This window comes from Ursus arctos, unplaced genomic scaffold, assembly GCF_023065955.2.
Source record: "Ursus arctos isolate Adak ecotype North America unplaced genomic scaffold, UrsArc2.0 scaffold_25, whole genome shotgun sequence".
NCBI classification, from domain to species: Eukaryota; Metazoa; Chordata; class Mammalia; order Carnivora; family Ursidae; genus Ursus; species Ursus arctos.
The window spans coordinates 12,085,201-12,112,563 of NW_026622930.1; the positions used below are offsets into that span (position 1 = coordinate 12,085,201).

At 40.1% G+C, this 27,363-nt stretch overlaps 1 protein-coding gene across 1 annotated transcript in view; it reads left to right on the top strand.

Annotated features, from left to right (window-relative positions):
- CATSPERB (cation channel sperm associated auxiliary subunit beta) overlaps positions 1-27,363 on the top strand; it is a 105,613-nt gene that overhangs the window by 19,184 nt on the left and 59,066 nt on the right. Inside the window, exons 5-13 of the mRNA XM_044389964.3 lie at positions 78-173; positions 3,911-4,060; positions 9,376-9,471; positions 9,608-9,726; positions 10,570-10,602; positions 17,217-17,283; positions 17,529-17,575; positions 18,192-18,344; positions 21,856-22,008. Coding sequence (XP_044245899.3) covers positions 78-173; positions 3,911-4,060; positions 9,376-9,471; positions 9,608-9,726; positions 10,570-10,602; positions 17,217-17,283; positions 17,529-17,575; positions 18,192-18,344; positions 21,856-22,008 — 914 coding nt within the window. The remainder of the gene's footprint in view (positions 1-77; positions 174-3,910; positions 4,061-9,375; positions 9,472-9,607; positions 9,727-10,569; positions 10,603-17,216; positions 17,284-17,528; positions 17,576-18,191; positions 18,345-21,855; positions 22,009-27,363) is intronic.

Below are 27,363 nucleotides of genomic sequence, written 5' to 3' on the forward strand. Positions count from 1 at the left end.
GTCATGTTTATAAAGCCTTAAATATCATCAACTCAGCATACAAAAAAAATGGCTGATTATTTGCCTTTTGTTTTCAGATATTGCAGCTGTAGAAGAATGGTTAGTAAGGATCACTTTACAACATGGATTAAATATTTATACTACTGAAGGAACACTATTGGATAATGTTCGAGGTAAATGCCAACAGATAAAAGTAAAATGGAACTCATAATATTCTTTCAACAAACATTGTAACCTACTATATGCCAGACTCTGTGCTAAGTCCTAAAGAGAGAGAGAAAGAGAGAGAGATGAACATTACCCTCCAAGAATGACAAAGAATTAAATACAGATGGTTAATTGTTAATAGAGGTCTGTAAAGAGTGCTACAGAAATATGGAAATATATCTTTTTCTATAGCCATGTTGGGGTCATAATAAACAATGGCTCTATAAAGTTAGTTTTTGCATCTTCTAAAAACATGTTATAGAAGATAATGTTCATTGCATTACAGTCTTTATGGTGACTATCAGCAAAAAATTCTTGCTCATTCTTTGTTAGAACATTTACATTTTTTTCCATGAAAAACTGGTTGTTTTAAGGTTATGAACACTGAGTGATAAGATTGTCTAGACTTCTCTTTTCCAATTGTCTGATTTATAGTCCAATTTTCAGATCATCTGTAGCAATATAATATAAAATTTTTTTAAAGTCCTCATTCCTGGACCTTGTACTCATCTGTCCTCACCTTCCTTTAAAAAAAAAAAAAGTTTTTATTTACATTCATTAACATACAGTGTAATATAAGTTTCAGGTCCTTTTTACTTTTACTCTTTTGCTCCCACTTTGATTTGGTGCTATGTAGAATGCAGAGTAAAAATAAAGAAATATTACAGTTTATGGAAAGAATTTCCTGGGTAGCTTTAACCATCCAGCCATGTGCCAATTAAAATCAGACCTCTGCAAGTGGAGCTAGGCATCTGTAATTAAAAAGAAAAAATATCCCCACAGGTGATTCTGATGTGCAGAGGATTAAGAACAGCTCTAGAGAAAAGGTTGCATATGTGCCAAGAGACGCCTGAAAATCTATTTAATTCAGTATTATTTGTAATAGGAGAAATGAGAAACAACATAAATGTCCATCAGTAGGGGAAAAGACAGATACCTGTAGTGTATTCTGTGAAAACGAAGGAAATGGACCCACATATATTATCAAGAACAGGAATCAAAGCATTGAAAGAAAAATCAAGGTTCAGAATAGAATAGGAGAACATTTACTTAAAATTCAGAAAATGCATAAAGCAATGCTATATATAGTGTTCATGGGTACTTACATATTGTAGTAAAAATATAAACATGTGGATTAGAAGTAGATGCAGCAATTTCATGATAATGGTTGCATTTGGAGAGGATTTGGGGATGGGGCCATAAGGGGGCAGAGATATCTTCAATCATATCTCTATTGTTTTATTTCTTTAACCAAAATTAAAATATCTGAGACAAAAATGACAAAATTGTGCTTTCTTATTTTGTCATTGTGTCCAAATTTTTTAAAAATAGTGAGTCATTATCTGACTGCAATTGCAAGCTTTTCGAGACTGATATTTTGAAGTCCTGTGCTAGCTATGTTTAAGTACTAAGATAACAATATATAATTATTTCCATTTTTTAAAAAAAATTTGAAATATGAGTCATTTACATATTGAAATGGACCCAGAATATTATATACTGCATTAAAATTTTAGTGTACACTTATTTAGAATGAATGAAAGTACTGTGGTAGCAAAGAGCTTCGCAAGTTAGTTGCTGTTAAAGGTTCCAGATGCAGACATGAGATTCGTCTGTTTGAGCAACTGAAAGGAGGCCAGTGATGTGAACGCACAGTAAGTGACAGAGTGGCTTAGAGTAAGTTTGGAGAAGCTGCCAAGGAGCATGGTAAGAAGTGCGGATTTTATTTTAATTATAATGAAAAGCTGTTCGAGTGTTTTAAGCAGGAGAGTGACAAATTCGGATTTATGCTTTCTCAATGGATCGTTTTGGCTGTTGTGCAGAGAATGGATCGTTGGAGAAGAATGGCAAGAATGGAAAAAAAAAAAAAAAGTTTGGTTAGCAGTTGTTGCCCTGGTCCACTTGGAAGGTGGTCCAGAGGATGTGGGCTGGGGGATTAGTGGTGGAGATGGCGAGGACTAAGAGTCTTTAGCATTCGTTTTGGAAGTAGAGCTGGTAGGGCTTCCTGGCAGACTGGGGGTGAAGGAGACAGAAGCATTAGGATGAATCCTAGATTTCTTATTGAGCAATCAAGTGGGCGATGGTCTCATTTCCTGAAATGCTGAAGACACTGGGGAGAAAGCCTGAGAAGTGGCAATTAAGGGTTAAAGTTAGGGTTATAGCAGGAGCTCTTTATTCATTACTAACTTAAAAGAGATGTTTAAAAATATGGCCCTACTTCCTAATCTCCAATCCACACCCTAGACCACTCCACTACAACTGTTCCTAATCACAGGCACTCGTCCCCTTTCACATGGGTCACTTTTCTGTCTCCTTCTTGGCTTCTCGGTAATAGTCAAGACTTTTAATCACTCCCTCATTCTAGAGTATTTAAAATACAGTATCTGACTTTAAGGAGCTCGTACATAAGTAAAGAAAAGGTGTTTTCAACTCAATGCAATCATGCCCTGGATACAAGGTTCAATCTCCCTGTCCTCTACGATGGTTATTAACTGCCTGCATAGACATGCTATACCCTGGAGAGTCAGCTGCCATACCCCAAATTTCTTTGAATTTCAGAGTGAATTAGTTTGGTTATAAATTGTATCTCTTTCCATTGTAAGCTACACTGTGTCAACCCAGATGGAAACTTAGCTCCATTTCTTGCTTTGCACAAAGTGAAAAATACATCACTTAAAGTTTTAGGGTTTTGTAGCAGATTTGGGGGAGAGGGTGAAGATTTACATTGTAGAAATATAAACAGCTAAAGAATTGATTATTAGATATCTCTTTTTAAAAGTACTTTGACTGTTTTTGAAATTCAGACAGCAGTATTTTGTCAAATTGCCCTGGCTTGCGTTTTGTACTCCCTTGTCTCATTTTTTCAGAGGAAAAAAAAATCCTCCCATTTTCTTATCATTAACCTTTAACTTCATCCAGCTCCAACCCTTTGCATGCATATCCAAGAATAGATCGCTGGGTTGAAGGGTAGAACGTGTCCACCTCTGATTGATTTTTCCCTTGTAATCCCAGCCCAACTTCTGTGTCTCTTCCAGAAATCCCTCTCAGTGTCTCGGCCACTAATGATACCTTTCCCTGTCCTCTACTGGTATTCTAGATTTATTCTGATTATTCTATATCTGCTGCCGTGTCAATGGAATTGGAAGAAGAGAACAAAAAGTGAATGTGTAGTGTGAGCTGTTGAAGCAGAAGTTGTTCTCTGAATTATAAATGTCCTGTGATCCCACAATTCCATTTCTAGGGATAGGTCCTAGCCTATTGTACTATAGCCAATTGTACTTTCCAAAGATGGTCAAAGCTGTGTCTCCCATCCCACAGGCTCTTCTATGGTAGTGACTGTGCTGGGCCCGCATCAAGGGCGGTTAGACCTCATTCCTTCCACTCTGGAAAATAAGAGCCAACCTACTTCTTAACTGATGAAGGGTGAGGTAATACACCCATTTTGGGGGACAATCGCATAGGCCCTTTGTATAGTTCTTTTAAAACCCTTAAAGGAGGGCACTTGTGATGAGCACTGGGTGATGTACAGAAGTGTTAAGTCACTAAATTCTACACCTGAAACAAATATTACACTCTATGTTAACTAACTGGAATAAAAAGAACAACTTGAGAAAACAAAAGAAAAAACTCTGAAAGGAAACCAGTAACGTTCCCTTTTCAAGACTGCTGCCACAATTTAAATACCTAAATTTGATTTCTGCAGAACCTATTCTTCAGTGGGATCTTGGGACTCTAATGACAAAAAATGACATCACCAAAGTCTACCCATATGTGGTCGATCTCAAAGTGGCAAAGTGTCCCTGTGCCAATGACGTAGCATTACTTGGCTTCATTTTGAATACAACATATAATGGTAAGTTCGCAGCTTTACTCAAAGTTGGAGGTGAAGTTTTGTATTTTGTAACAGTGATGTTTCACTGGTAGAGCAAGTTGGATGTATAGACCTAGGGGAGTAAAACTGTTTTCTAGAAATACCTGTGACTCTACTTTTCGTCACTTCCCCTTGTCTACCTGCAGGTGTGACTTTTGGCCATGTTCATAGTGACTGTAGCATCTCTCCTAATTTCACATATCCCCTGCCACCTCCTAATATGTTACTTCTTCTCTGAAATTATTCATTGCATTTCCAGTCCACCTGCTATTCCTGTGTAAATAGGTATCATGTTGTAAGGCCTCATAACATTATTTTATTATGTATATGTTTTTAGATTACTACCATAGTATTTAATAGCATCTTTACGCATTTCAACTGTTAATGTGTAATTGTAGTTGTTTTTCCTAGGTCATTGGTGACCTTCGAGCCCCCAGCCCAATGAATGAAAAGGGAAATAAAAGAACTAAAAGATAAGAAACAAAATTTTTCTTTGCACAGATAATATGTGCACCCCAAAATCCCAAAGAATCAGTAGCCAAACTATCAGAACAAATACAGAGTACTACAAAATTGAGGGATGAAATAACAACACATAAAAACCACTCCACCAAAGACTAAAGATTATAATTTTTAAAAATCCCATTCAGAAAGTAACAAATCCCAAAAGGTACCTAGGAATAAACGAAGAAACAAAAGAGTTGTGAGGCCTATTGGACAGAAATTATAAAACTTTAATGAAGGTCAGGAAAAAAGACTAAAATAAATATTTTATGTGCATGAACAGGAACGTCTACTATTGTGAAGTTGTTAATTCTCTCCAGATTTATCAGTCAGTTCAATACACTTCCAAGAAAAATTACAGCAGTATCTTGTGTGTATGTGTGGTAATTGACAGGCCAATCCCAGAATTCATGTGGGAGACTGAAACAATGTGAATAACAAAATTTTAAAGAAGAACAAAAACTTGCCCTACCATGACTTCTTATAAAGTAAGAGATTCAAACACTATGCTTTGGTACAGGGATAGGCAAATGGCTTTCCCCCAAACGTCTTTGAATTCCTAATGGCTTAGTCGTTTTGTGTTCTCTAGTTTTGAGAGCCTGCTTGTGCTGAATTAGTTTGGTTAGAAATTGTGTCTCTTCCCCCTCTGTGTCAACCAGATGGAAACTCAACTCTTTTTCTAATCTTGTTCCATGGACCCTCTAATCTTGTTCCTAGGACCCTCTCCTTCTCTCTCTCCAAACCTGCCTTACTTCCCTGAGCCACAGGTGAGGAGCCATTCTCATCTCTCCTGCTCCATCCTGCCAGCGACGGAGAGTCACAGGAGAGAAGGAGCAGCCTCCACTCCTTGGGATCTCACTCAACCTCTCGAGAAAAGAAATAGCTTTAGTAACATTTCTCCCCCTAGCTGCCTTCCACTCTACTGAAGCAAAAACGAATCTCCTACAGGATCGAGCTGCCACTGCCTAAACTTGCAGTCCCTTTGCGAGGCCCTTGTCTGTCCCCACCCCACCCACCCACCTCCCCCATCCCACGCACCCAGCCCCAGCCCCCTGCCCCCGGCCTTCATACCACATGAGGTTAATAGTGGGAACAGGTCTCCAGGAGCCCCGTGGGTTCCAGTCTGGACTTGCTACCTGCCTTCCTCCTCTGTGAACTCCCAGCGCATCTGCCCTGCCTCTCATCCCAGTTTTGTCTGTCATCCCCGAAACCTAAGCTTCCTGGGTCACTTATGGTTCCTATCCCACACACTGCTCTGGACTTCCTTTAATTTGACCCAAACTTCTGTCCCTTTCCATCTACCCGGATCCATTCGTTGGCATTAGGGTTCTGTCTGCAGCAATCTCCCCCATACTGCTCATCTTTTCTCTGAATGGCCCCTTCACTTTGCTGCCCTAGAGAGTAAGCTGGCTGGTCCCAGTGACATCCCCTCTTAAACGCCTCTGCATGTCTCATGCTCAGGGGCGGGGTCATCATCCTTGCTCCTTGGGGCTACTTCTTAGTATTTACTTTGTCTTCCCTTCAAAACTCCCAGCTCCTTGGAACTCAGACTTTACCTCCCTGTAACTCCTCCTGGCTGCCTGCCTATGCTGACCTTCCTGTTACTCATACTCCCTTAGGGATGACTTCAGCCTCTGGACCCCTGCCTTCCTCTCCATGCTATTTTTGTCGCTTTCAGTGACCTCACCATCCCATGCAATACTCAACTTCGAGGACTCCTCTTCTCCAATGATCTTCCCCCATCTTCTATGGCCACATTCTGGACCTCATTGTCTCCAATAATGTTATTATCTGCAGAACCTCCGCCATGAGCATCTCACACTGCCTGCGACCTCCCCATTCTGTCAGTCTCTCCTTGCGCTCCTACTCTAGCACTGCTTTGAGTTCGCTGAGACTTTCTCTACTTCTCAACACCTTTAGTTTTCTCTTTACCCCCATAAGTTGCATAGCCCACTCTTATAGATACTACTGTAACTCCCCTGCCCTGCTCTGTCTTCCGTCCTCGTGCAGACCCAACTCTGGGTAAAACCACCTCTACTCCTGCACTGGAAGAATCGAAAGTTGCCTGAGAAAACACTGCACGTCGTTCTCACTTTCACATTCCACTGACTGGTCTCACTGTAAATTCATGATCACACATCTCAAGTGGGCACTCAGCCCTACCCAGAAATCCTGTCTGTCTTCGCTGGTATGTTTATTTTCCAACTCTGCAAAATGCCCTTATCTCACACCTCTTTCCCCCTCCTCCAACCTTCCCCTTTTCCCTCTCAGCTGTGATTTTACCTAATAGTTTATGTAGAGAACCAAGGTGGATCACAGGGAGCGCCCTCATTGTGGCACCTGCAAACCTGCCACTCCACTTGCGTTCATACTTGCACGCTTTGCCTTCTCACCTGTTGCATCGTGGGAAGTGTCTGCTGCTGTCAGAGCCACCCCAACCCTTGTTTGTCTGGATCCCATTCCCTGCAGCCATCCGAAGCACCTGGCGCCTGCGTCTATGCTGCAAGTGTCACCTTTCCCTCTGCACTGTCTGCTCTCCCTCCTTACTGGATTGGGTCCATTTGCATACAAACAAAACGTAATATCTCCTATCATAAGCATTTCTCTGTCCTCCTTCAAAGCAAAATTTATGGAAAGAGTTTTTTGTAGATGGCTTTCCATTTTCCACCTCCCCACTTTGTCTTCATGCCACTACGGATCAGTGTTTGGTTCTCGCCACTCTTCTGAGACGTTTCTTCCCAAGATCACCTGTAATCTCCCTGCGGTCAGTTTCAGCAGCCAATTTTTTTTTTTTTTTAAGGTTTATTTCTTTATTTATTTGAGAGAGAGAGAGAGGCAGAGCATATGTGTGAGCTGGGGGAAGGTCAGAGAAAGAGGGAGAAGGAGGAAGCAGACTCCTCCCTGAGCAGAACCTGCCCACGGGGTTCGATCTCACCACCCTGAGATCATGACCTGAGCCAAAATCAAGAGTCAGATGCTTAACAGACTGAGCCACCCAGGCGCCCCCAGCAGCCAATTCCTTATCCTCATTCTACTTTCTTTCCCAACAGCAGTTGATACAGTTGCCTAATCTCTCCTCAAACACTTTGTTCTCTCGGCCTTCTCGATACGGCCTTGGACTTTATTCCACCACATTAGTCACTCATTGGTTTTCTAGATGGGCTTCTAGTTGGTATGATCTTCTTAAGTATAAACCAAATTATGTCACTTCCGTGCATCAAACACCCAGTGGCTTCCTTTTGGCCATTAGAATACAATGCAAACTCTTCACAATGGTCTACGTCAGCTTCTGTAAGCCTGGGGTGCCGTGTGGTCCTTGTTATACAGCATGGCTCGTAACTTAATCTGAGTCTAGAAGTACTAACCAGAGTAAGGGATTTATTGCACTTCTTACTTCTCTATTAACTTTGTAGGGGTCTGGTCATGTGATATCACACGGGACACCATTAGTCATCCCTACTTAGAATATAGGATAGTGTTATCTGTGGAAGGAGACTTAGTGCTTAGAAAGACAACACTTGTCGTTGGCTCTGCGCTCCCTTGAAAAAGTGAATGATAACAACACTTCCTGCTACATCTTTCCCCACATGGAAAACAGCTGAGAGTGAAAATACGCATTTCACAATATGAGCGGTCCTATATTCATCTTTGGGAAACAGAATATATGCGTTAGATTATCAGCCGTTTGTAGGCTCCCCCACTGCCCTCAATAGTTACACCTGTTGACTAGACTTTAGGTTAATATTCTGTATTTAAAACAAAAGACTCTCAACATTCCTAGTCATGGCCAGAGAAAGGTGAGATCAAAGTACATGCAGTATGTTCCCTTTTCTTCTTTTACTAGGTTCTCATGAGACATTAGCAAATAATTTTTTCTGTTTTTTAAATCACAAATATTAAAGTAAATCAAACATAGTTTCTCCCTCTTGGAATTTTAATTTTCTTCTTGGAGTTTTTAAAGTATTGACTAAGATTGTATTTCTGAAATAGGAATGTATTTACATTTACAAAAATACCGTCAGAAGAGAAAAAAAACTCTTCCTCTACTCTCTTATGTTCAGAGAATAAGGTCTGTGAATTAAATTAACAAAGGCAGATTAGCAGGGAAAAAAGCACACAATTTTTATTAGTATTTACATTCATGGGAGTTAACTTAATAGAAGTGAAACCTGAGTGGTTATACTTGGGGGCATCGATACCATTTTAAGAAAAGAAAGAAGTTTGAGCTTCACGGGATGATAAATTATGGGGAAGTGACTAGGAAATATGTGGGGGGACTAATGAAAGAGAAGAGCTATTCTAGTAAAGTCTGTTTATGCAAACTTGTCTCAGCGCTGACTCCCCTCCCATCTTGCTCTTCTCTTCCTGGTACAGGGGTGGGGAGGCATGTTTCCCAAATGGAAAATTATGCTCTGCTTCTAGGCAGGTAAGAAGAGGACAGAGAACACTTCCTGAGTCTGTTCATTCTCAATTGCCTTCAGCTCAAAGTAATCCTTAAACCAGAGGGGCATATTTTGGGGTGGCATATTTGGATCGCATTCAATAGAAAACAAGAGCCTTAACATTTAAATCAGGTGGTTGGCTAAAACCCTACATTAACCTGAAGTCACTTCATCTTTCCAAAGCTTAGTAAGTGAGATCCCAAGTGAGGGGAGGGAGTTGACGTGGGTCAGAGAATGGTTTGGAAGGTGGGGCAGATGTGGGCTCTGGCCCCAGAAGACTGAGCACCATACGAGTGGGTGACTCACTTTGTCAAGTTATCTAGAATTAATCTTCCTTTTTTCTCATGTTAGGTATTTACATCGGCCTCAGTTTTTCTGGATTTTGGGATTACAATGATACCGTGTGGTATAACTTGACAGATACGATCTATTCCCAAGTTGGAGAAGGTAATTCCTTTAACTGTGCCTCCGTTGGTATCCCGTGTATATCAGCACTTGATCAGTATTGATGAAATGTCTTTGCTTTGCTGGGGAGCTCACCTTTTCCTTACTTTTTAACCCCTGGTGTGATTTCTTCCCTTAGAACACACAGAGCTTTCAGTGGTGGACATGGTTTTAACAAATCACTTTTTAGTCATCCTCACCTCTCTGGGTCTTTTTGTAAGCGGAGATCTCCGTTACCCGTCATCCTCTGTCTTAACGGTATGTGAGTTGCTTTTAAATATCTCCTGTAACCTAAAGTGGAGAGTCTTGATACTTGAGCTATGTGTGGTGTATCTTAGAATTTAAATGCTTTTTCCATCTAAAAAGTGTAAAAGAATACAGTGACTTTTTCCTTTGCCATGTAGTGTTGAATATATCCTTTGAAAATGGTGCTAGTTTTATTGCTATACAGATTTATAGTAAGTTTTAAATAGGTACATGTAGAAGATTATCTATTTTGTAGTTATATATGTTCCCAAAATACTTCATGGTAACTTATGAAGCTAATTACAAATTAACATAAATTAAAAAGTTAGTTTTGGGATTGAGAGAAGGGGAATATATGTGTTGGTGAGGGTATGTAATATACATACCATGAAATTCTTACTTTTTAAGATTTATTTATTTATTTTGAAAAGTGGGGGAGGGACAAAGGGAGAGGGAGAGAGGGAATCCCAAGCAGACTCCCTGCTGAGCACGGAGCCCCACACAGGGCTCGATCCCATGACCCTGAGATCATGACCTGAGCCAAAACCAAGAGTCGGACGCTCAACTGACAGCCACCCAGGCGCCCTCATTACATGATTTAAAAAAAAAAAAATCTCAGATCCTTTCTGAAATTAAGTTCAAGTACAAATAAATTAATAAAATGGTGAAACAAAGACCAAAGATGAAATCTTAAGAATATTATATAAACTATGTTAGAGGCCGGTTTTAGTGAGCGATGCTCCCAACTGCTGGTGTATAAAAAGCGTCATTTCCTCTAGTATAACTCAGATTGCTATGTTTTGTTATGCCTTCTGATATGCAAGCAAAAATTAAAGTGTTTTTTTTTTCTTGTAGTTTTCAAGGGCAGACTTTTGTGGTTTCGAAAGGGTAAGAAGCTTTAAATTCCCAAGGGTTAGTTGGAAGATAGGTGTTTCCTTGATAACCTAAGAGAGGAGGTGTAAGACAACAATCCACAACATAGATCATTCCTGTTACTATGATCTGATCTACAGTTTGAACTTAAAATGTTTCCAGCAATGATCTTCCCTTCTGTTTCAAAGGAAGAAGTGCCTCTCCTTGTTCAGAGGCCGCCCCTACCCCTTCTTTGTATGTTCTGTCCGGACTGTTGTGGTTGTTGCCGTGTATTGTGCACAATGTTGGAAAGAGAGTGGGGGCTGAGATTTGGCCAACACTTTTCTTTTTTTTTTTTTTTTTTAAAGATTTTATTTATTTATTTGACAGAGATAGAGACAGCCAGTGAGATAGGGAACACAAGCAGGGGAAGCGGGAGAGGAAGAAGCAGGCTCATAGTGGAGAAGCCTGATGTGGGGCTCGATCCCGTAACGCCGGGATCACGCCCTGAGCCAAAGGCAGGCGCTTAACCACTGTGCCACCCAGGCGCCCCCATGGCCAACACTTTTCTCCCCAGTCCATCTGCCCCCATATGGGTCTGTGCCTACCTGGAGAAAGGCTAGCCACAGCTCTGCTTCTGGCCTTGGGCGGTGGGGGAGTTGTTCCATCAGTTTTTTTTCTCTTCTATTATGAAGTCAAGTTTCGTGATTCAACTAGGTCATTCCCATCAACACATAAGCATTTGTCAATTTGGAAACCACAAACAAAATTATGATTGTTCCTGCCCTTTTGCCATGTCCCCTCCCCCTTCCATTCTCATACAGACCTGTGGGCACACATCCATGTGCGCGCACACACACACACACACACACACACACACACACAGAGTCACTTACACCACCTAGAAGGAAGGGGCACTTATGTCTTAGGACGCAAATGGGATTGACTTCTTGCCATACTAGTTGGAGGAAATGTGAAGCAGAGAACCAGGAAGGCCAGACAGTCAAAATTGATGTACATTAGAAAGGACAGGGGGAAGTACCTGTCAAAATGGAACCTCAAACCTAGCTCAACTCTTTCATTCAAGAATGAGGGTGAAGAAAAGAAATTTTCACAGATAAGACATTAAGAGAGCTTCCCACCCAGAGACACCCATGAAGGAGTGGGGTGTCAGAAATAGTGACAGAGCTACAATGTGAGCTCTCAGCCCTAACAGAGGCAGGCACCTGGTCTGTGATCTCCACTCTGGAATCTGTGTCTAGCATGTGCCTGGCACAAGGTAGGCACTTAGTAAATATTTGTTCAAAGAATGGAGTTGGTATAAAAAATAACAGTTACAAAATTTGTGTTTAGTACTGGGGTGGAACCAAAACTCCAGATAATACAAGGAGGAATGGAGATAATTTTCAGTGAATCACCAACCCATTTTAAGATCCTTGTTTGGTAGGAGAATCAATATGGAAAATAACTTTGGAATTTGATAGAAAAAGGTATAGTCCCATACAGATGATAAAGTTTAAAGGATAATTACCATAAAAGAAAAAGAAATATAACCTAAAGCTTCCAACCCACCAGAGAGGTAAAAAAAGGATTAAAGAATAATCCAAATTGGTTCCCACAAAAAGCAAGAAAGGAGGAAAACAGGCGCAAAGATAAAAGAATGGAAAACCAACTATAAAGTCAGATGTTAGAAATCAATCCAAATATATCAGCTAAACTAAATCACACAAAAGTGATAAAATAAGGAAACAAAGGAGACTATAACCTGAGCTTTGTTCCTTACCGCTCAGCTCCCACTAACTTCCATTTCCTTTCCACCTGCCTGGTGAGTCAAGGGTGTTGGGGATGCTGGACAGCTGGACTCACTCGAAGCCCAAGCTTTGAGGAACCCCACTGAGGAAACCTGGCACATCTTTCCTCTCACGGGTCATGTGAGAACAAGGCCTTTGGCTGTATAGACATGCAGGTGGAGGACTAGAAGGTGGGGGCTCCTGGAGAGAGCTTGGTTTGCAGAGCTCTGGGAACCCCCCAGAGAGGGTTTCTGTCAACCTTGAGAGAGTGGCTGGTCTCCTGGAGAAAAGCCCAAAGGGAAGCCTATATTCTCCCTGCATCTGAGGTGGGCAAGTTGAAGGAAACCAGAGCAAGGAAGCCTCTTTCTGGTTCTGATGAGGGGGGAATGGCAGCCCAGAGGTGGAGAGACCTCCTGGCCTTCTGTCACTCCCATATCACCACAATCTGAGGTGCTCCCCAAACCAGACCTGAGCACTCCCTTGAAAATACATCTAAGCCAGCCCAGCATCCTGAGAGCATCAGGACATACACTGGAGTTGCTGATGGAGAAGACAACAACTGAACAAGGACAACAGAACTTAATTAATCAACTCCTTTAACAGTGGTCCAATGAGCACGTCTTATGTGGTTACTGTTACTGGCACTGAGATATTAGCAGAAAAAAAAAAAAGACCACTAACATCTATTAGCTTAGCGTTTCAAGTGCCACATAAAAATACTTTCTGGGGCTAAATACCACAAATTGCAATGAAAAATGGAATAAATAGAATAGCCACTGTTCAGATCCAAATAAGTGGCATAGAAAGATGAAGAGGAAGAAACTTCTCAAACCATCTAGGGAAGATAAGTCTTTGAGAATAATCCAGGTCTAAGAGGTGAGAGAATTTTTGGAAGGAATAAAAAAGGAGCAGAAGACAGGTAATAGTACCACGAGTAATAGAAGAAGATTACACTGAAATTAAGAAGGATCCAAGGTTATCTATTGAAAAGGCCCACTAAATCCTGGAAGAATTGACAAAGATGTATGCATAGGCATATCCTAATAATATTTCTGAATTTGAAGGTGAAGGGGAAAATATTACAAGTTTCCAAACGGAAAGAACAAAAGCAAATATACGTCACTGGTATTAGATTCCACTTATGTAACAGTAGAAGCTGGAAAGTAGTAAAATCCACATCTACAGACCGTGAAGACAAAGGGACCAAAATCCTATTACCAGCCAAGAGATTATTCATCTTTCAGACTGAGAAAGAATTCAGAGACTACGTCACCCAGTTTTCCCAGCTAAAGAAAATACTCAAGAAAGAACTTTAACAAAATAAACCAATGAGCACAGATATTAGGGAGACAAAGAGATGAGCAAACAGTGGTGAGCAATGGTTTCTCTCATTTTCTGTAATATCTATGTGTTCGGTCTCTATAGATCAAAGTGGAGTGCGAGATGATCTGGAACAGAGCATGTTGCAAGGGAAATTAGAATTTTCAACGTCTGAAAATTATTGTTTTCAAATAGTAATACATTCCCCCTAGTTAAAAACCAAAAAGTTTATATAAAGATCTACATTGAGAAGTCTTACTTGCTCCTTAGTGTATACTCACCCTGCTTCTCTCCGTCTTCTCCATCTTTTCTCTTTACAGTGATTTTTAAATGTAAATTTAAATAATTATGAATATAAATTATTCTCACTTTCTTATACTATATTCTAAATATATACATACCTGTTGTTTTCACTTAGCAATATTGGGGGGGGAAATTCCATATTAGTACATGAAGAATGACCTTCCCCCCCTTCTTTCTTTATAGCTCTAAGTGTTCCATTGTGTGGAGCTCCCAGAGTTGACTTAACCTGTTCCATATTGATGGATACTTGGGTAGTTTTGTAATCTTCTGCTATTACAAACAATGTTGCCATTAATGATTTTGTACCTGCCAGGTTTGTAGTCCAAGTATATGGATACAATACATTTCTAGAACTTGGACTGGCAGATCAGTTAATAAATACACAATGAATAAATTCTTAATGCAAATTGTCCTTCAGAGAGGTTTTTACTATTTGCAAGGATATTGTAATAAATCTTCTTGAGCTAAAATATCTCAGGGAGTTTCGGTAGTGATGAGAGGGGGAAAAACAAGTATTCCAAAAGTAGCAAAGTAGTGTGGCAGGAGAGGAAAGGGAACAAGTTAACTTTTTCTTAAAAGTGTAGGGATTTATCTTCAGATAAGACCTTTTTTATAATGATTGAAGGAAAGATGGTAGGAATGGAATATATGTAGTTATTTGGGCAAGTTACTACTTGATGATTTATTCCTTCATTTATTCGTTCATTCAACAAATACTAGTGTGAGCACTTGCTGTCCGCCATGCCGGTTTCAACAAGGGGGATTCTATCTGTGGAATGGGACCAATAAAGTCCACTAGTCTCCCGGGGCCTACCATTCTGTTGAAGGAGGTAGACTTCAAACAGGTTCATAAACAAATGTATAATGTGACTGCTGATGGTAATTCGGGCTTGTCGGCATGAAAGCAGGGAAGAGAAATAGGGAGTGAGGAAAAGATAATAGTGTTTTAAACAGGGTGATTCTAGCAGGGCTCCCAAGGAGGTAAAGTTTAAACAGAAAATCAAATGACTCCTCGGAATGGTTTTGACAAAGCATGCCCAGAAGGAAGTAATAAGAAGTACAAAGGCCCTAAATTGGGAGCTTGCCGTGAGGCGAAATCCGTCAGTTAGCCACCTGAGTCTGTTCCGTGGACATAGCAGGGACTTCAGGTCAGTTCTTTAAATATAAATTCAAACTCTTGTGAGACATACAAAAACCTTCCCGGTCAGAGCCTTCCTTACCTTCTCCAGCCTTGTCCTGTCTGCTCTTGCCGCAAGCTATCCTTGCCAGTCAGAGTCGACACTCGCCCTCCGTGAGATGGGCCAACACTTCTGGCACCTCGACTCCGTTGTGTAAGATGTTTTATCTTCTCAGCAGGCCGTCCCTCCTTCTCCTTTAGATTTCACGTGGAGAATTTCTCCTCATTCTTCAGGAATCCCTCCCCAACCACCAGGGGGCCCTTCCTGAGCAGTCTCCAAAGCTTTCAACACTAATTCCTCTCACTCACCACCCTCTTCTGAGTGGCCCACTAAGCAACCTCACGGGACTTGAGGCGTCATGTCAAGGACTGTCTCACCTGCCATCCTGTGTGAGTAAGGTACCATGCTGCCTTGCAGACAGGGGGTCTCAGTAAATATTTGCGGAGTCAATGCATGAGTAAATGGAGCCAGACGGGAGCCACATCTTGTCCTGGCTTAATAGCCATGTCACAGTGAACTTTGAACCAGCTGTATCACCCTCTGGACCTCATGATAACAAACTTAGAAAAATCGTTGGATTCTCTCCCGTATACGGATAGTCAGAACCTTCTGAAGGCAAAGGACAGAAACCAAACTAAAAGTGATTTTAGCAAAGGAGAAGCTGTTGGCTCATGCACGTAGTGAATTCAAGTGGGGATGGGTCCAGGTTCCAGACACAACTGGATTTAGAGCCTACCAGATGTCTGTAGGACTCTGTCTTCTCCGCGTTGGGATCTGTTTTCCTCTAGCTTCATTCTCATTCGGATTTCTCCAGTTGTTAGTAGGAATAAGCACCAGGTTTTGATGTAGTTGGTTTACTAGTCCCAAGGAGAATGAATTATCTCTTTCCCAGGAGGTCTGGGCTGACTCATTAACCTGACTTGGGTCATGTGTTCATTCCTGACCAATCCCTGCATCTGGAGCTCATCCTTGGAATGAGGCCAACCTGGTCAGCTTAAGTTACCCCCAAGGATATTCAGTGGACTTTTACCAGTTTGCTTCCAAGTAGGAAAAAAAGCAAGGACTCTAAAGAGAAGGAAAAGGAGTAAGTCGAAGCCCAATAAAAATTCTACATCAATTGCCTAGATATTATAATGATAATTACAGTAGCCTGCAAACCTGAAGATTGATGTAAGAACACTAAAGGTTCGTTTGATATAGCAGCTTGGCTTGAAGATGTTGCACCATTTAAATAAATTGCTGTCCATTCCATTTTGAAGTGCATTTTTGTTTGCTGGGCAGTTTTATCGAGATAGAATTCACATAGCATACAATTCACCTATGTCAAGTGTGCAACTCAGTGGCCTCTGGTACAATCACAGAGTTGTGCAAGCACCACCACAATCTATTTTAGAACATCTACTTAAAAGACTTTTAATGCACAGATTACAAAGACTTTCTTGCTGGTCTATGAAAATGCAAGGTCTTCCTTTTGTCTCAACAATACTTTGAACACAGGAATCTTGCTCTAACAAAACCATCTTCGAACTCTCACACGTAATTCATATCCAACATATACAGTCTCACTTTCTTGGAAGCTTCTCTCTTATGACTGATTTTTTTCAAGACCTGTATTTTTGTGGCTTTTTTTTTTTTTTCTTCTGCTTCTTGCTGCCATCAGGCTTCTGTGAAGCCTCCTGGAGCCTAGCTGAGTCTAATGACAAAGGAAAGATAAACATGTGACCCATCGTGACTATGGTAACTGCCTGACAGCTTCTGGTAGTTCCAGAATGACAGTCTTATACTGACCGACTGCAGCATCTGTCACTAACAGAGACCAATTCACATGAAGTTTTTTTCCTTTTTATTCCTTTTATGTGTGTTGTTCAAAATGCATAGTCTTGTCCCTTGCCCTCACTCTACAACCTTTTCTTTTGTCGGCATACAATTTTCCTCCCTTTATTTGATTCCCATTCCTAAACTATCCTACTTTAGAATTTTTTATTAAGTTTTTCAATTTTATATCTTAAGTCTATCTATTCCCTAAATGATATTTTTATTTCTTCATTTATTCATGTAGGTTGACTATGTCAAAGGAAAATTGTGGTATAATGAAAAATGTTTTGCTAACAGAGAACACTTTGAAGGTAAATTGAGAAAAGATATAAACAGGCTCTTTTCAACATAGATGGCATATAAAGATTAAATGACATAAAATAAAAATAGGATAAAGTAGAAAGGTAGGCTTGCCTTGTATAAGTCAGTGGCCTAAAACTGAGGGGAAAAAATTAAATCTGAGACAAAGTGCAAAAAAATTGTATGTGAGTATACTTAATGATACATTTAGAAATATAGATACTGCTTGTAATTTCTGTACCTTTATATTTTATAGTGGATTATGTTACTATCACCTTTGAGAGAAACAGGACTCTAAGTGAGGTATTGTATTAAATATTTTATTTTCTTTTTATTTTTTTAAGATTTTATTTATTTGAGAGAGAGAAAGAGAGTGTATGCCCAATTGGGGGGAGTGGCAGAGGAAGCAGGAGAAGCAGGCTCCCCACTGAGCAGGGAGCCTGATGCGGGGCTAGATCCCGGGACCCTGAGATCATGACCTGAGCCAAAGGCAGATGCTTAATGACTGAGCTACTCAGGCACCCCTGGAATTAAATATGTTAAAAATTAAGAAATTTTATTTCTTGGGTTGTTTCATGGATTGTTATTCATCTAAAAGATGGCAATTCTACAGGCCGAAAAGCTTCATCCCTCTTTGCACCCAGTTGTGCCTGTACTTGGGTTTAATGGCAGTTACCTAGTGATGTTAAATCCAAACCTACACAGTTGTTCTGGAAAAACAACCCGTGCCAGAAAGAGATGCTTGGCAGTGTCTTCTGGACTCCCAACCCCAGAAGAGAAGCATAGACATCAAAGAGTTATCACTATTATTTGGGGTCGGTCAGGACAACACAGCGGTTTGCTAGTTTGTTTGCTTAAGATAACTGATTAGAACTTACATCTTAAAAATGGCATTAACTTTTCCTTTCTCTTTTTGTAGTCCAGCTCTTGCTTTTATACCAAAGAACCATTTCGTGAATGGTTTCCTTGCTTACCTCATATTTTAAAAGGAATGAAATCTTTTCCTTCAACTTTGGTAACATTTCTTGTTGACCAAGAGCATAGTGCCGGAATCTACCTCTTCTCCAACCAGGTAGGCCATAGGTGGTTGCTCTTGATGACACAACAATGAAAATTTATCTCAGCAAACATTTATTTCCAGGTTCTTCTTTATCTGCGGCAGTAGAAGTTGATAAAATTAGCTACAGCAAAATTTATTTAAGGTTAATAATATAGTTTAAGGCACTCTAGGGATTTCTTGCCTCTGCTGGTCATTCAGTTTGATGAAAGTAGAAAATAGGATGCTCTTTGCATAGTGATTCTTCTTCGCTTATTCTCTAGGAGACTATAAGCTGAGCTTGGTTTATATAAACTTAAGGTTCCATAAGATAGTTTAAATGAACAAAAAATGGAATTAGCCTTAAACTCATAATTTTAGGGGAGAGAAAAAAATAATTGTCCTCTATCCTCTTATGTTCAGTGATTGGGGCCCTGCAAATTAAACAGGAGAAGAGAAAATGATTTATGTGTGCAGTGTGCATACGTGTAGGTGAAAATCAGTGAGGAGAAAAACTAAAAAGTGGTTAAAATTTGGGGGCTACAGTGAATATCATTCTTAATGGGGAAAAACGGAAAGCCTTTCTAAGATCAGAAACAGGACAAAGATGTCCACTCTCGCCATTATTATTCAACATAGTACTAGAAGTCCTTGCAACAGCAATCAGACAACAAAAAGGGATAAAAGGTATCCAAATCGGCAAAGAAGAAGTCAAACTGTCTCTCTTCACAGATGACATGATACTCTATATGGAAAACCCAAAGACTCCACCCCCAAATTACTAGAACTTACAGAGCAATTCAGTAATGTAGCGGGATACAAAATCAATGCTCAGAAATCAGTTGCATTTCTATACACGAACAATGAGATTGAAGAAAGAGAAATTAGGGAATCCATTCCATAGCACCCATAATCATAGGTTACCTTGGAATTAACCAGAGAGGTAAAGGATCTATATTCTAGAAACTACAAATCACTCTTGAAAGACATTGAAAAAGTCACAAAAAGATGGAAAAATATTCCATGCTCATGGATCGGAAGAATTAACATAGTTAAAATGTCTATGCTACCCAGAGCAATCCACGCTTTCAATGCCATCCCAAACAAAATACCAATGACATTTTTCAAAGAGCTGGAACAAACATTCCTTAAATTTGTGTGGAACCAGAAAAGGCCCTGAATCGCCAAGGAACTGTTGAAAAGGAAAAACAAAGCTGGGGGCATCACAATGCCGGATTTCGAGCTGTACTACAAAGCTGAGATCATAAAGACAGCATGGTACTGGCACAAAAACAGACACATAGACCAATGGAACAGAATAGAGAACCCAGAAATGGACCCTCGGCTCTTTGGGCAACTAATCTTTGACAAAGCAGGAAAAAACATCTGGTGGAAAAAAGACAGTCTCTTCAATAAATGGTGCTGGGAAAATTGGACAGCTACATGCAAAAGAATGAAACTTGACCACTCTCTCACACCATATACAAAGATAAGCTCCAAATAGATGAAAGACCTCAATGTGAGACAGGAATCCATCAAAATCCTAGAGGAGAATATAGGCAGCAACCTCTACGACATCGACATCGGCCAAAGCAACCTTTTTCATGACACATCTCCAAAGGCAAGAGAAACAAAAGATAAAATGAACTTGTGGGACTTCATCAAGATAAAAAGCTTCTGCACAGCAAAGGAAACAGTCAACAAAACAAAGAGGCAAACCATGGAATGGGAGAAGATATTTGCAAATGACACTACAGATAAAAGGCTGGTATCCAAGATCTACAAAGAACTTCTCAAACTCAATACATGAGAAACAAATAATCAAATGAAAAAATGGGCAGAAGATATGAACAGACACTTCTCCAATGAAGACATACAAATGGCTAACAGACACATGAAAAAATGTTCAAAATCATTAGCCATCAGGGAAATTCAAACCAAAACCACATTGAGATACCACCTTACACTAGTTAGAATGGCAAAAATTGACAAGGTGAGAAACAACAAATGTTGGAGAGGATGTGGAGAAAGGGCATCCCTCTTATACTGTTGGTGGGAATGCAAGTTGGTATAGCCACTCTGGAAAACAGTGTGGAGGTCCCTTAAAAAGTTAAAAATTGAGCTTCCCTATGATCCAGCAATTGCATTACTGTGTATTTTCCCCAAAGATACAGACGTAGTGAAGAGAAGGGCCATATGCACCCCAATGTTCATAGCAGCATTGTCCACAATAGCTAAATTGTGGAAGGAGCCGAGATGCCCCTCAACAGACGAATGGAATAAGAAGATGTGGTCCATATATACAATGAAATATTACTCAGCCATCAGAAAGAATGATTACACAACATTTGCAGCAACATGGACAGGACTGGAGGAGATTATGCTAAGTGAAATAAGTCAAGCAGAGAAAGACAGTTATATGGTTTCACTCATTTATGGAACATAAGAAATAGCAGGAAGATCGGTAGGAGAAGGAAGGGAAGAATGAAGGGGGGTAAACAAAAGGGGGAATGAACCATGAGAGACTATGGACTCTGGGAAACAAACTGAGGGCTTCAGAGGGGAGGGGGGTGGGGGACTGGGATAGGCCGGTGATGGGTAGTAAGGAGGGCACGTATTGCATGGTGCACTGGGTGTTATATGCAAATAATGAATCATGGAACATTACATCAAAAACTAAAGATATACTCTATGGTGACTAACATAACATAATAAAAAATTATTATAAAAAATTAAAAAAAATTTGGGGGCTATATATCATCTTAATAGTTTAAGGGAACAGGTGAGAAAGGCACTTAAGGGTAAAGAAGTGAAAAGATAATGGGTTAACAGGGAAACAAATAGGAGATAAGAAAGTTTGTGATAATGTTTGTTTATACAAGTATGAGTGGTTTTCTCATCTCCTCAGGGCCATAAAACTCCGCAGGAGGAGGGATTTGGGGTTGGTTTTATTTGCATTCTCCCTTCTGAGAGTAGACCTGTTCTGAAGGTGAATTATTTCTGAAGGTAGCCTTATTTCTCAGAAGTTGCTGCTTTTAGTCAGAGAAGGGAAGTCTTCTTTTCTGCATCTGCTGAATCTTAAATGTCTGCAGCTTACAATAATCTCTGTACCACAGTGGCATGTCTTGGGATACATATCCTGACCCCCTACAACTTCACGATCCAATAGAATTGGAATGTAGCCCAGGCATCCACACTTAAAGAGGTAGTTTGCCATCACAGTTGTAAGCATGGACTTTGGAATCTGTCTTTGGAGTTCAGCAATGGTTCTATAATAAAACCTTCCCAAGCCATTTATTATAGAAGCTTGGACAAATTATTTAATCTCCTGAACTTCATGTTCAACATCTGAAAATGGACACCTAAGGCAGGGGGAGGCAGAACAAAGACATATTGATGGTTGCTGATTCTTCCAGTTCTATGCTGTGTTAATGGATGCGTCCCTATCTTAATCAAAATCCACGTAACAGGAAATTGTAACATAGTCTAGTAATATTAATGGTAATGTTCTGCTGATTTGTTCATGGTTTTGCTTATCTATTTCTAGAAAAGCACCATTGCCTCTGTGAGAATCCTAAAAAATAACAAACCAGGATTAAACCCCAAATTTCCACTTTTCGTATTTCCTTCATCATTCTCTTCTCCTGTTGGAATGGTATTCCATCCACGAAGCCATTTTCTATATGCTTACGGCAATCAGGTGCGTACACATGAAATTTCACGCTCTGGTGTAGGTGTAAATCATTAACTTATTCTATGCTGAGTGGTCGTACATCAGATAAAGACCAGAGTCACTCTGGTGATCAGGGAGGTCGAAGGCCCAATGAAGAGAGAATGAGAGGAGAGGAGTTAGTGACAGTGAATAGAAACAAATCTTTTGCAAAGTTTTGGTGAAAAGTGGAGCAGTGAAATGGTAGCAGGAGGAAGGGAGGTCAAGAGAAAATTGAGATACAGAAGGTATTAGGCTGTGCTGATGGGAATTATTCAGTAGAGAGAGAAAAACTGATGATGCAGGTGAGAGAGAGAGAGAGAGAGGAAGAATTGCTGAAGTGACATTTTTAAATAGGTAAGAGGAGATGCGATCTATTAACTAGAAGACAGGTTAGTCTTAGGAGCTCCTATAGTAACGGGAAGAAGGGAGAGTTTTTGGGTTCCAAAGCTGATAAGTGGGTAGATGTGGTAATGGAACGGTGTGGGAATTTATCTTTTATTTTCTCAACAAAAATCAAAATTATTATTTGAGAGTGAGGATGGAGGAGTGTCAGGGTTTGAGAAAAGAGAACAGAGAGAAATAGTTGTCCAGGGGGGTGGAGAGCAGATTGAAGGAAGTCAGTATGATCGCTTATGCTTTGTGTTTATGAATTCCAAGCATGACCAATTCAGCATTATTGAATGGTCTTCTCCGTGTTCAGTTGAGGGGATCCATACTTATTGGAAAAGACAGAGAGTTGTATTTAACCCCAGTTGGAGTTTTACGAAGGAATTATTAAGAAGTAAAAGACTGTACTGAAGGGAATGCAATAAGACAAAGAAAAAAAATTAAGAAATCAAAGGCATGAATATTAAGTCCTAAACAAACTATTTACTTGCAGAAGATATGATCGCCCAAATAGAAAACTTAAAAGATACTTACAAATTATTAAAAGAAGCAGAAGAGTTAAACAAGGTAGAAGGGCAAGTCAGTTGCATTTCTACACATGATCAACGAATTTGAAAGCATAATTTTTATGACACTATTTACAATAGCAAAAACAAAACAAAGCAAAATGACATACAAAAAAACTATAAAGTGGTGCACCTGGCTGGCTCAGTTAGTGGAATATGTGACTCTTGATTTTGGGTTTGTGAGTTCGAACCCCATGTTGGGTATAGTGATTCCTTAAAAATAGTATCTTAAAAAAACCTATACATAAGAATAAATCTAAGATTTCTAAGATCTGTATGTAGAAAATCATAAACTTTATTGAGGGGCACTTAAAACTTAATAAAGAAATGGGTATAAACATACTTGTGGATAGGAAAACTAGTCTTACAATATCTTCCTCAAATTAATCTATAGATCTGATATAACTTGAATCAAAATCTCAAGGCCGGTTGTGGAGTTTAAGTTCATTCTTAAGTATATACGATGTATGTCATTTCTACCTCTGTTTAAAAAAATTTTAATGGAATAAAAAAAGAGAATATATGGAAAAACAAAAGACCAAGAATAACCACGTCACTTCTGAAGAAGAATAGGATGAGGGATTTGCACTAGCAGATATTCGCACTTTTTAAAAAGTTGTAGTAATTATGATGATGCGGTTTTGACCCAGGAACAGACAAATTGACCAATGGAATGAGATAGAAAGCCCACGAATAGTCCCACCATATCTAGAATGTTAGTAGAGGCCAAAAATTGTTTAACTCTTCTGAGGGAACACTAAGAGATAGCTCAAAATGGGATGGGAAGTATTGGTTACATATGGAAAATGTTGAAGTAGCTACCCACACTGCAACGAGCATCAAGTCCAACTCCTGGTGGCTTGACAATTTAAATATATATGGATTCTGAGAAACAAACTGAGGGCTTCAGCGGGGAGGGGGGGGAATGGGATAGGCCGGTGATGGGTAGTAAGGAGGGCACGTATTGCATGGTGCACTGGGTGTTATACGCAACTAATGAATCATCAAACTTTACATAAAAAAATAAATAAAAATTAAAAATTAAAAAAATAATTTAAATATACAAAAACTTTTATTTAAAAAAATTTTTTAAAGATTATTTATTTGTTTATTTGAGAGAGAGAGAGCATGCATGCACAAGTGAGGAGGGGAGGGGCAAAGGGAGAGGGAGAAGCAGACGCCCCACTGAGCAGGGAGCCCAATGTGGGGATGGATCCCAGGACCCTGAGCTCATGACCTGACCTGAAGGCAGGTGCTTAACTGACTGAGCCACCCAGGCGCCCCTAAATACAAAAACTTTTAAAGGAAAATATAAGTGAATATCTTTCTGAAATCAGGGTAAGGAAAGCGTTTTAAAACAAGACTTAAAAAAACAGTAACCATAAAAAGTAGCATTACTTTCATTATAAAGAAAAAGTCTGGGTCTGCAAGATGGCAGATTAAGAAGCTTTAGGCCTTTGTTTTCCCGCAGACACACTGAGTCAGCAACAGTATACAGATCAGAATACCTTTGTAAGAACTCTAGAGACCGGTTGATTAGCTACAACACCCAGACCAACTAAAACCAAAAGGGCATTCTAACAAAAGGGGCAGGAAAATTTGCCCATCTATGCCCCACCTTCAACCACTCTAGTGTGACACAACCAGGAGGAATCCTCCTGCTCAAGAGATCCTCCCTTGGGATAGAAACAAAGTTGTGGACCTTGCATGCAACACTCTGGCTTCTCTGAGGGCTGCTCAAGGCACTGGTTTCGGTCTTGCCTACCCCAGAGCACTAATAGGACTTGTTTGGAAACTGCCGAAACAAGGAGGGTAATGTTGGCAAGATGGAGGAGCAGGAACCTTCAGACCCTCCCTTTCCCCCAGAGACACCAACATAACAAATGCAGACCAGAATACCTTTGCAAGGACTCTGGAATCCATTGGAGAAGCTACAGCATCCAGACCAACCCAAAGCCAAAGAGAGTCCAACAAAAGGGGTGGGAAAACTTGCAGCATTTTCCATATCCATCCACACCTCTCCTCTTATCTGACTTAATGCAGCACAACTTGGAGGAAACCTCTCCTGCCAGGGATCCTCCCTCAGGATAGAAACAAAATAATTAACTGTGTGTCCAACATTCTGGCTGGACGGGGGAATCTGTGTCATCTGACTCAGAGCACTGATGGAACTGGCAGACGTGTTCAGAAACTGTTGAAAACAGTTATGATCACTGTCGCACATTAGAGCTGCAGTTCTTTCTTTCTTTTTTTTTTTTTTTAAGATTTTATTTATTCATCTGACAGAGATAGAGACAGCCAGCGAGAGAGGGAACACAAGCAGGGGGAGTGGGAGAGGAAGAAGCAGGCTCCCAGCGGAGGAGCCTGATGTGGGGCTCAATCCCAGAATGCCGGGATCACGCCCTGAGCTGAAGGCAGATGCCTAACCACTGAGCTGCCCAGGCACCCCTAGAGCTACAGTTGTACACCCACATGCCAGGGGCAGCAAGAACTTATGGGTGTCTGGAAGGAGAGGGATAAACTGCTTAGGCAATTTGAGACAACTAAAAACACAGCACAAGCCAGAGAAAACACATCCTTCGAAGAGATTTCAGAAGTCCTAGAGCCTCTAGCTGGTCTGATTCGTAAGGGTCTGCATGAAGCCAGTCCATAAACACTGGGAGAAGTGGTTGTGTTATCGAATGCCCACATCTCAAAATAATAGCATGACAGGCATGGCAAAGAAACAGGGAAACAGGGCCCAATCAAAGGAACAGAATAAATTCCTGCAGAATGACCCTAAAGAAATGCAGACCTCTGAGGTGCCTGACAAAGAATCTTAAACAACTGTCATAAAGATGCCCAATGAGCTAGAAGAGAACACAGACAACTAAAAGAAATCAAGAAAATAATGAACTAACGGAGAATATAAAAGAAACTATAAAAAGCTCAAGCAGAAGTTCTGGAGCTGAAACATGCAATAACTGAACTGAAATACTAGGGCTGAGTAGCAGACTTGATCGAGCAGAAGGAGCAGCAAACTTTGGAGAGCAGCTATGAAATCATCAAATCGGAGAACAAAAAAGCAGAAAGAATGAATAAAAGTGAAGAGAGCCTCGGGGATGCGTAGGGACTATCAAATGCACATATCCACGCAATATGGGACTTACACAAGTAGAAGAGAGAAAAAGGGGCAGAGAGTGCTTATTTAGAGAAACAACGGCTGGAACTTCCCAAATCTGAGGAAAGAAATGGGTGCACAAATCAAAGAAACTTAAAGAATTCCAATCACAATAAATCCAAAAAGACCAAAACTGAGGCACATAATCAAAATGTCAAAAGTCAAAGACAGGATGGGGGCGCCTGGGTGGCACAGCGGTTAAGCGTCTGCCTTTGGCTCAGGGCGTGATCCCGGCGTTATGGGATCAAGCCCCACATCAGGCTCCTCCGCTATGAGCCTGCTTCTCCCTCTCTCTCTGCCTGCTGACCCCATCTCCCCCGCTTATGCTTTCTCTCTCTCTCTCTCTCTCTCTCTCTCTCTCTGTCAAATAGATAAATAAAATCTTTTAAAAAAAATTTCCAATCAAAAGACAAAAATAAGCTGAATGCATAAAAAAAAAACAAAACAGCACCACCACCACCAACAAAAAACCCAGGATGCAACCATGTGCTGTCTACAAAAAATTCACTTTAGATCTAAGCACACACATAAGCTGAAAGTGAAAGATTGAAAAAAAATATTCCTGCAAATGGTAACCAAAAGAGAGCTGGTCTGGCTCTACTAGTATCATACAGAATAAACTGTAAGTCAAATAGTGTTACAAGAGACAAAGAAGTTCATTATATAATAATAAAAGGTCAATTCACCAAGAAGATGTAACAATTAAAAATATCCATGCAGCAAGCATAGAGCTAATTATGAAGCAAACTTTAAAAGAATCAAAGGGAGAAACAGCAACATAACAGTGGGAGCCTTAAATACCCCACTTTCAGTAGTGGATAGAAAAACCAGAAGATAAATAAGGACATGGAAGATCTGAACCACATTGTGGACCAGTTAGACCTAACAGCCATAATCAGATGACTCCACATGACAACAGCAGAATACAAATGCTTCTCAAATACACACAGAGCATTCTTTAGGACGGAACGTAAGTGAGGCCACAAAACAAGTCTTAATACATTTAAAGTGACTAAAATGGTATGAAATGTCTTTTCTAATTGCAATGAAACAAAACTAGAAATCAACAGCAGAAAGAAAACTGGAAAATCTACGAGTATATGGAAATTAATCGATACATTTTTATTTATTTTTTAAAATTTTATTATGTTAGTCACCATACAGTACATCATTAGTTTTCGATGTAGTGTTCCATGATTCATTGTTTGCGTATAACACCCAGTATATTTT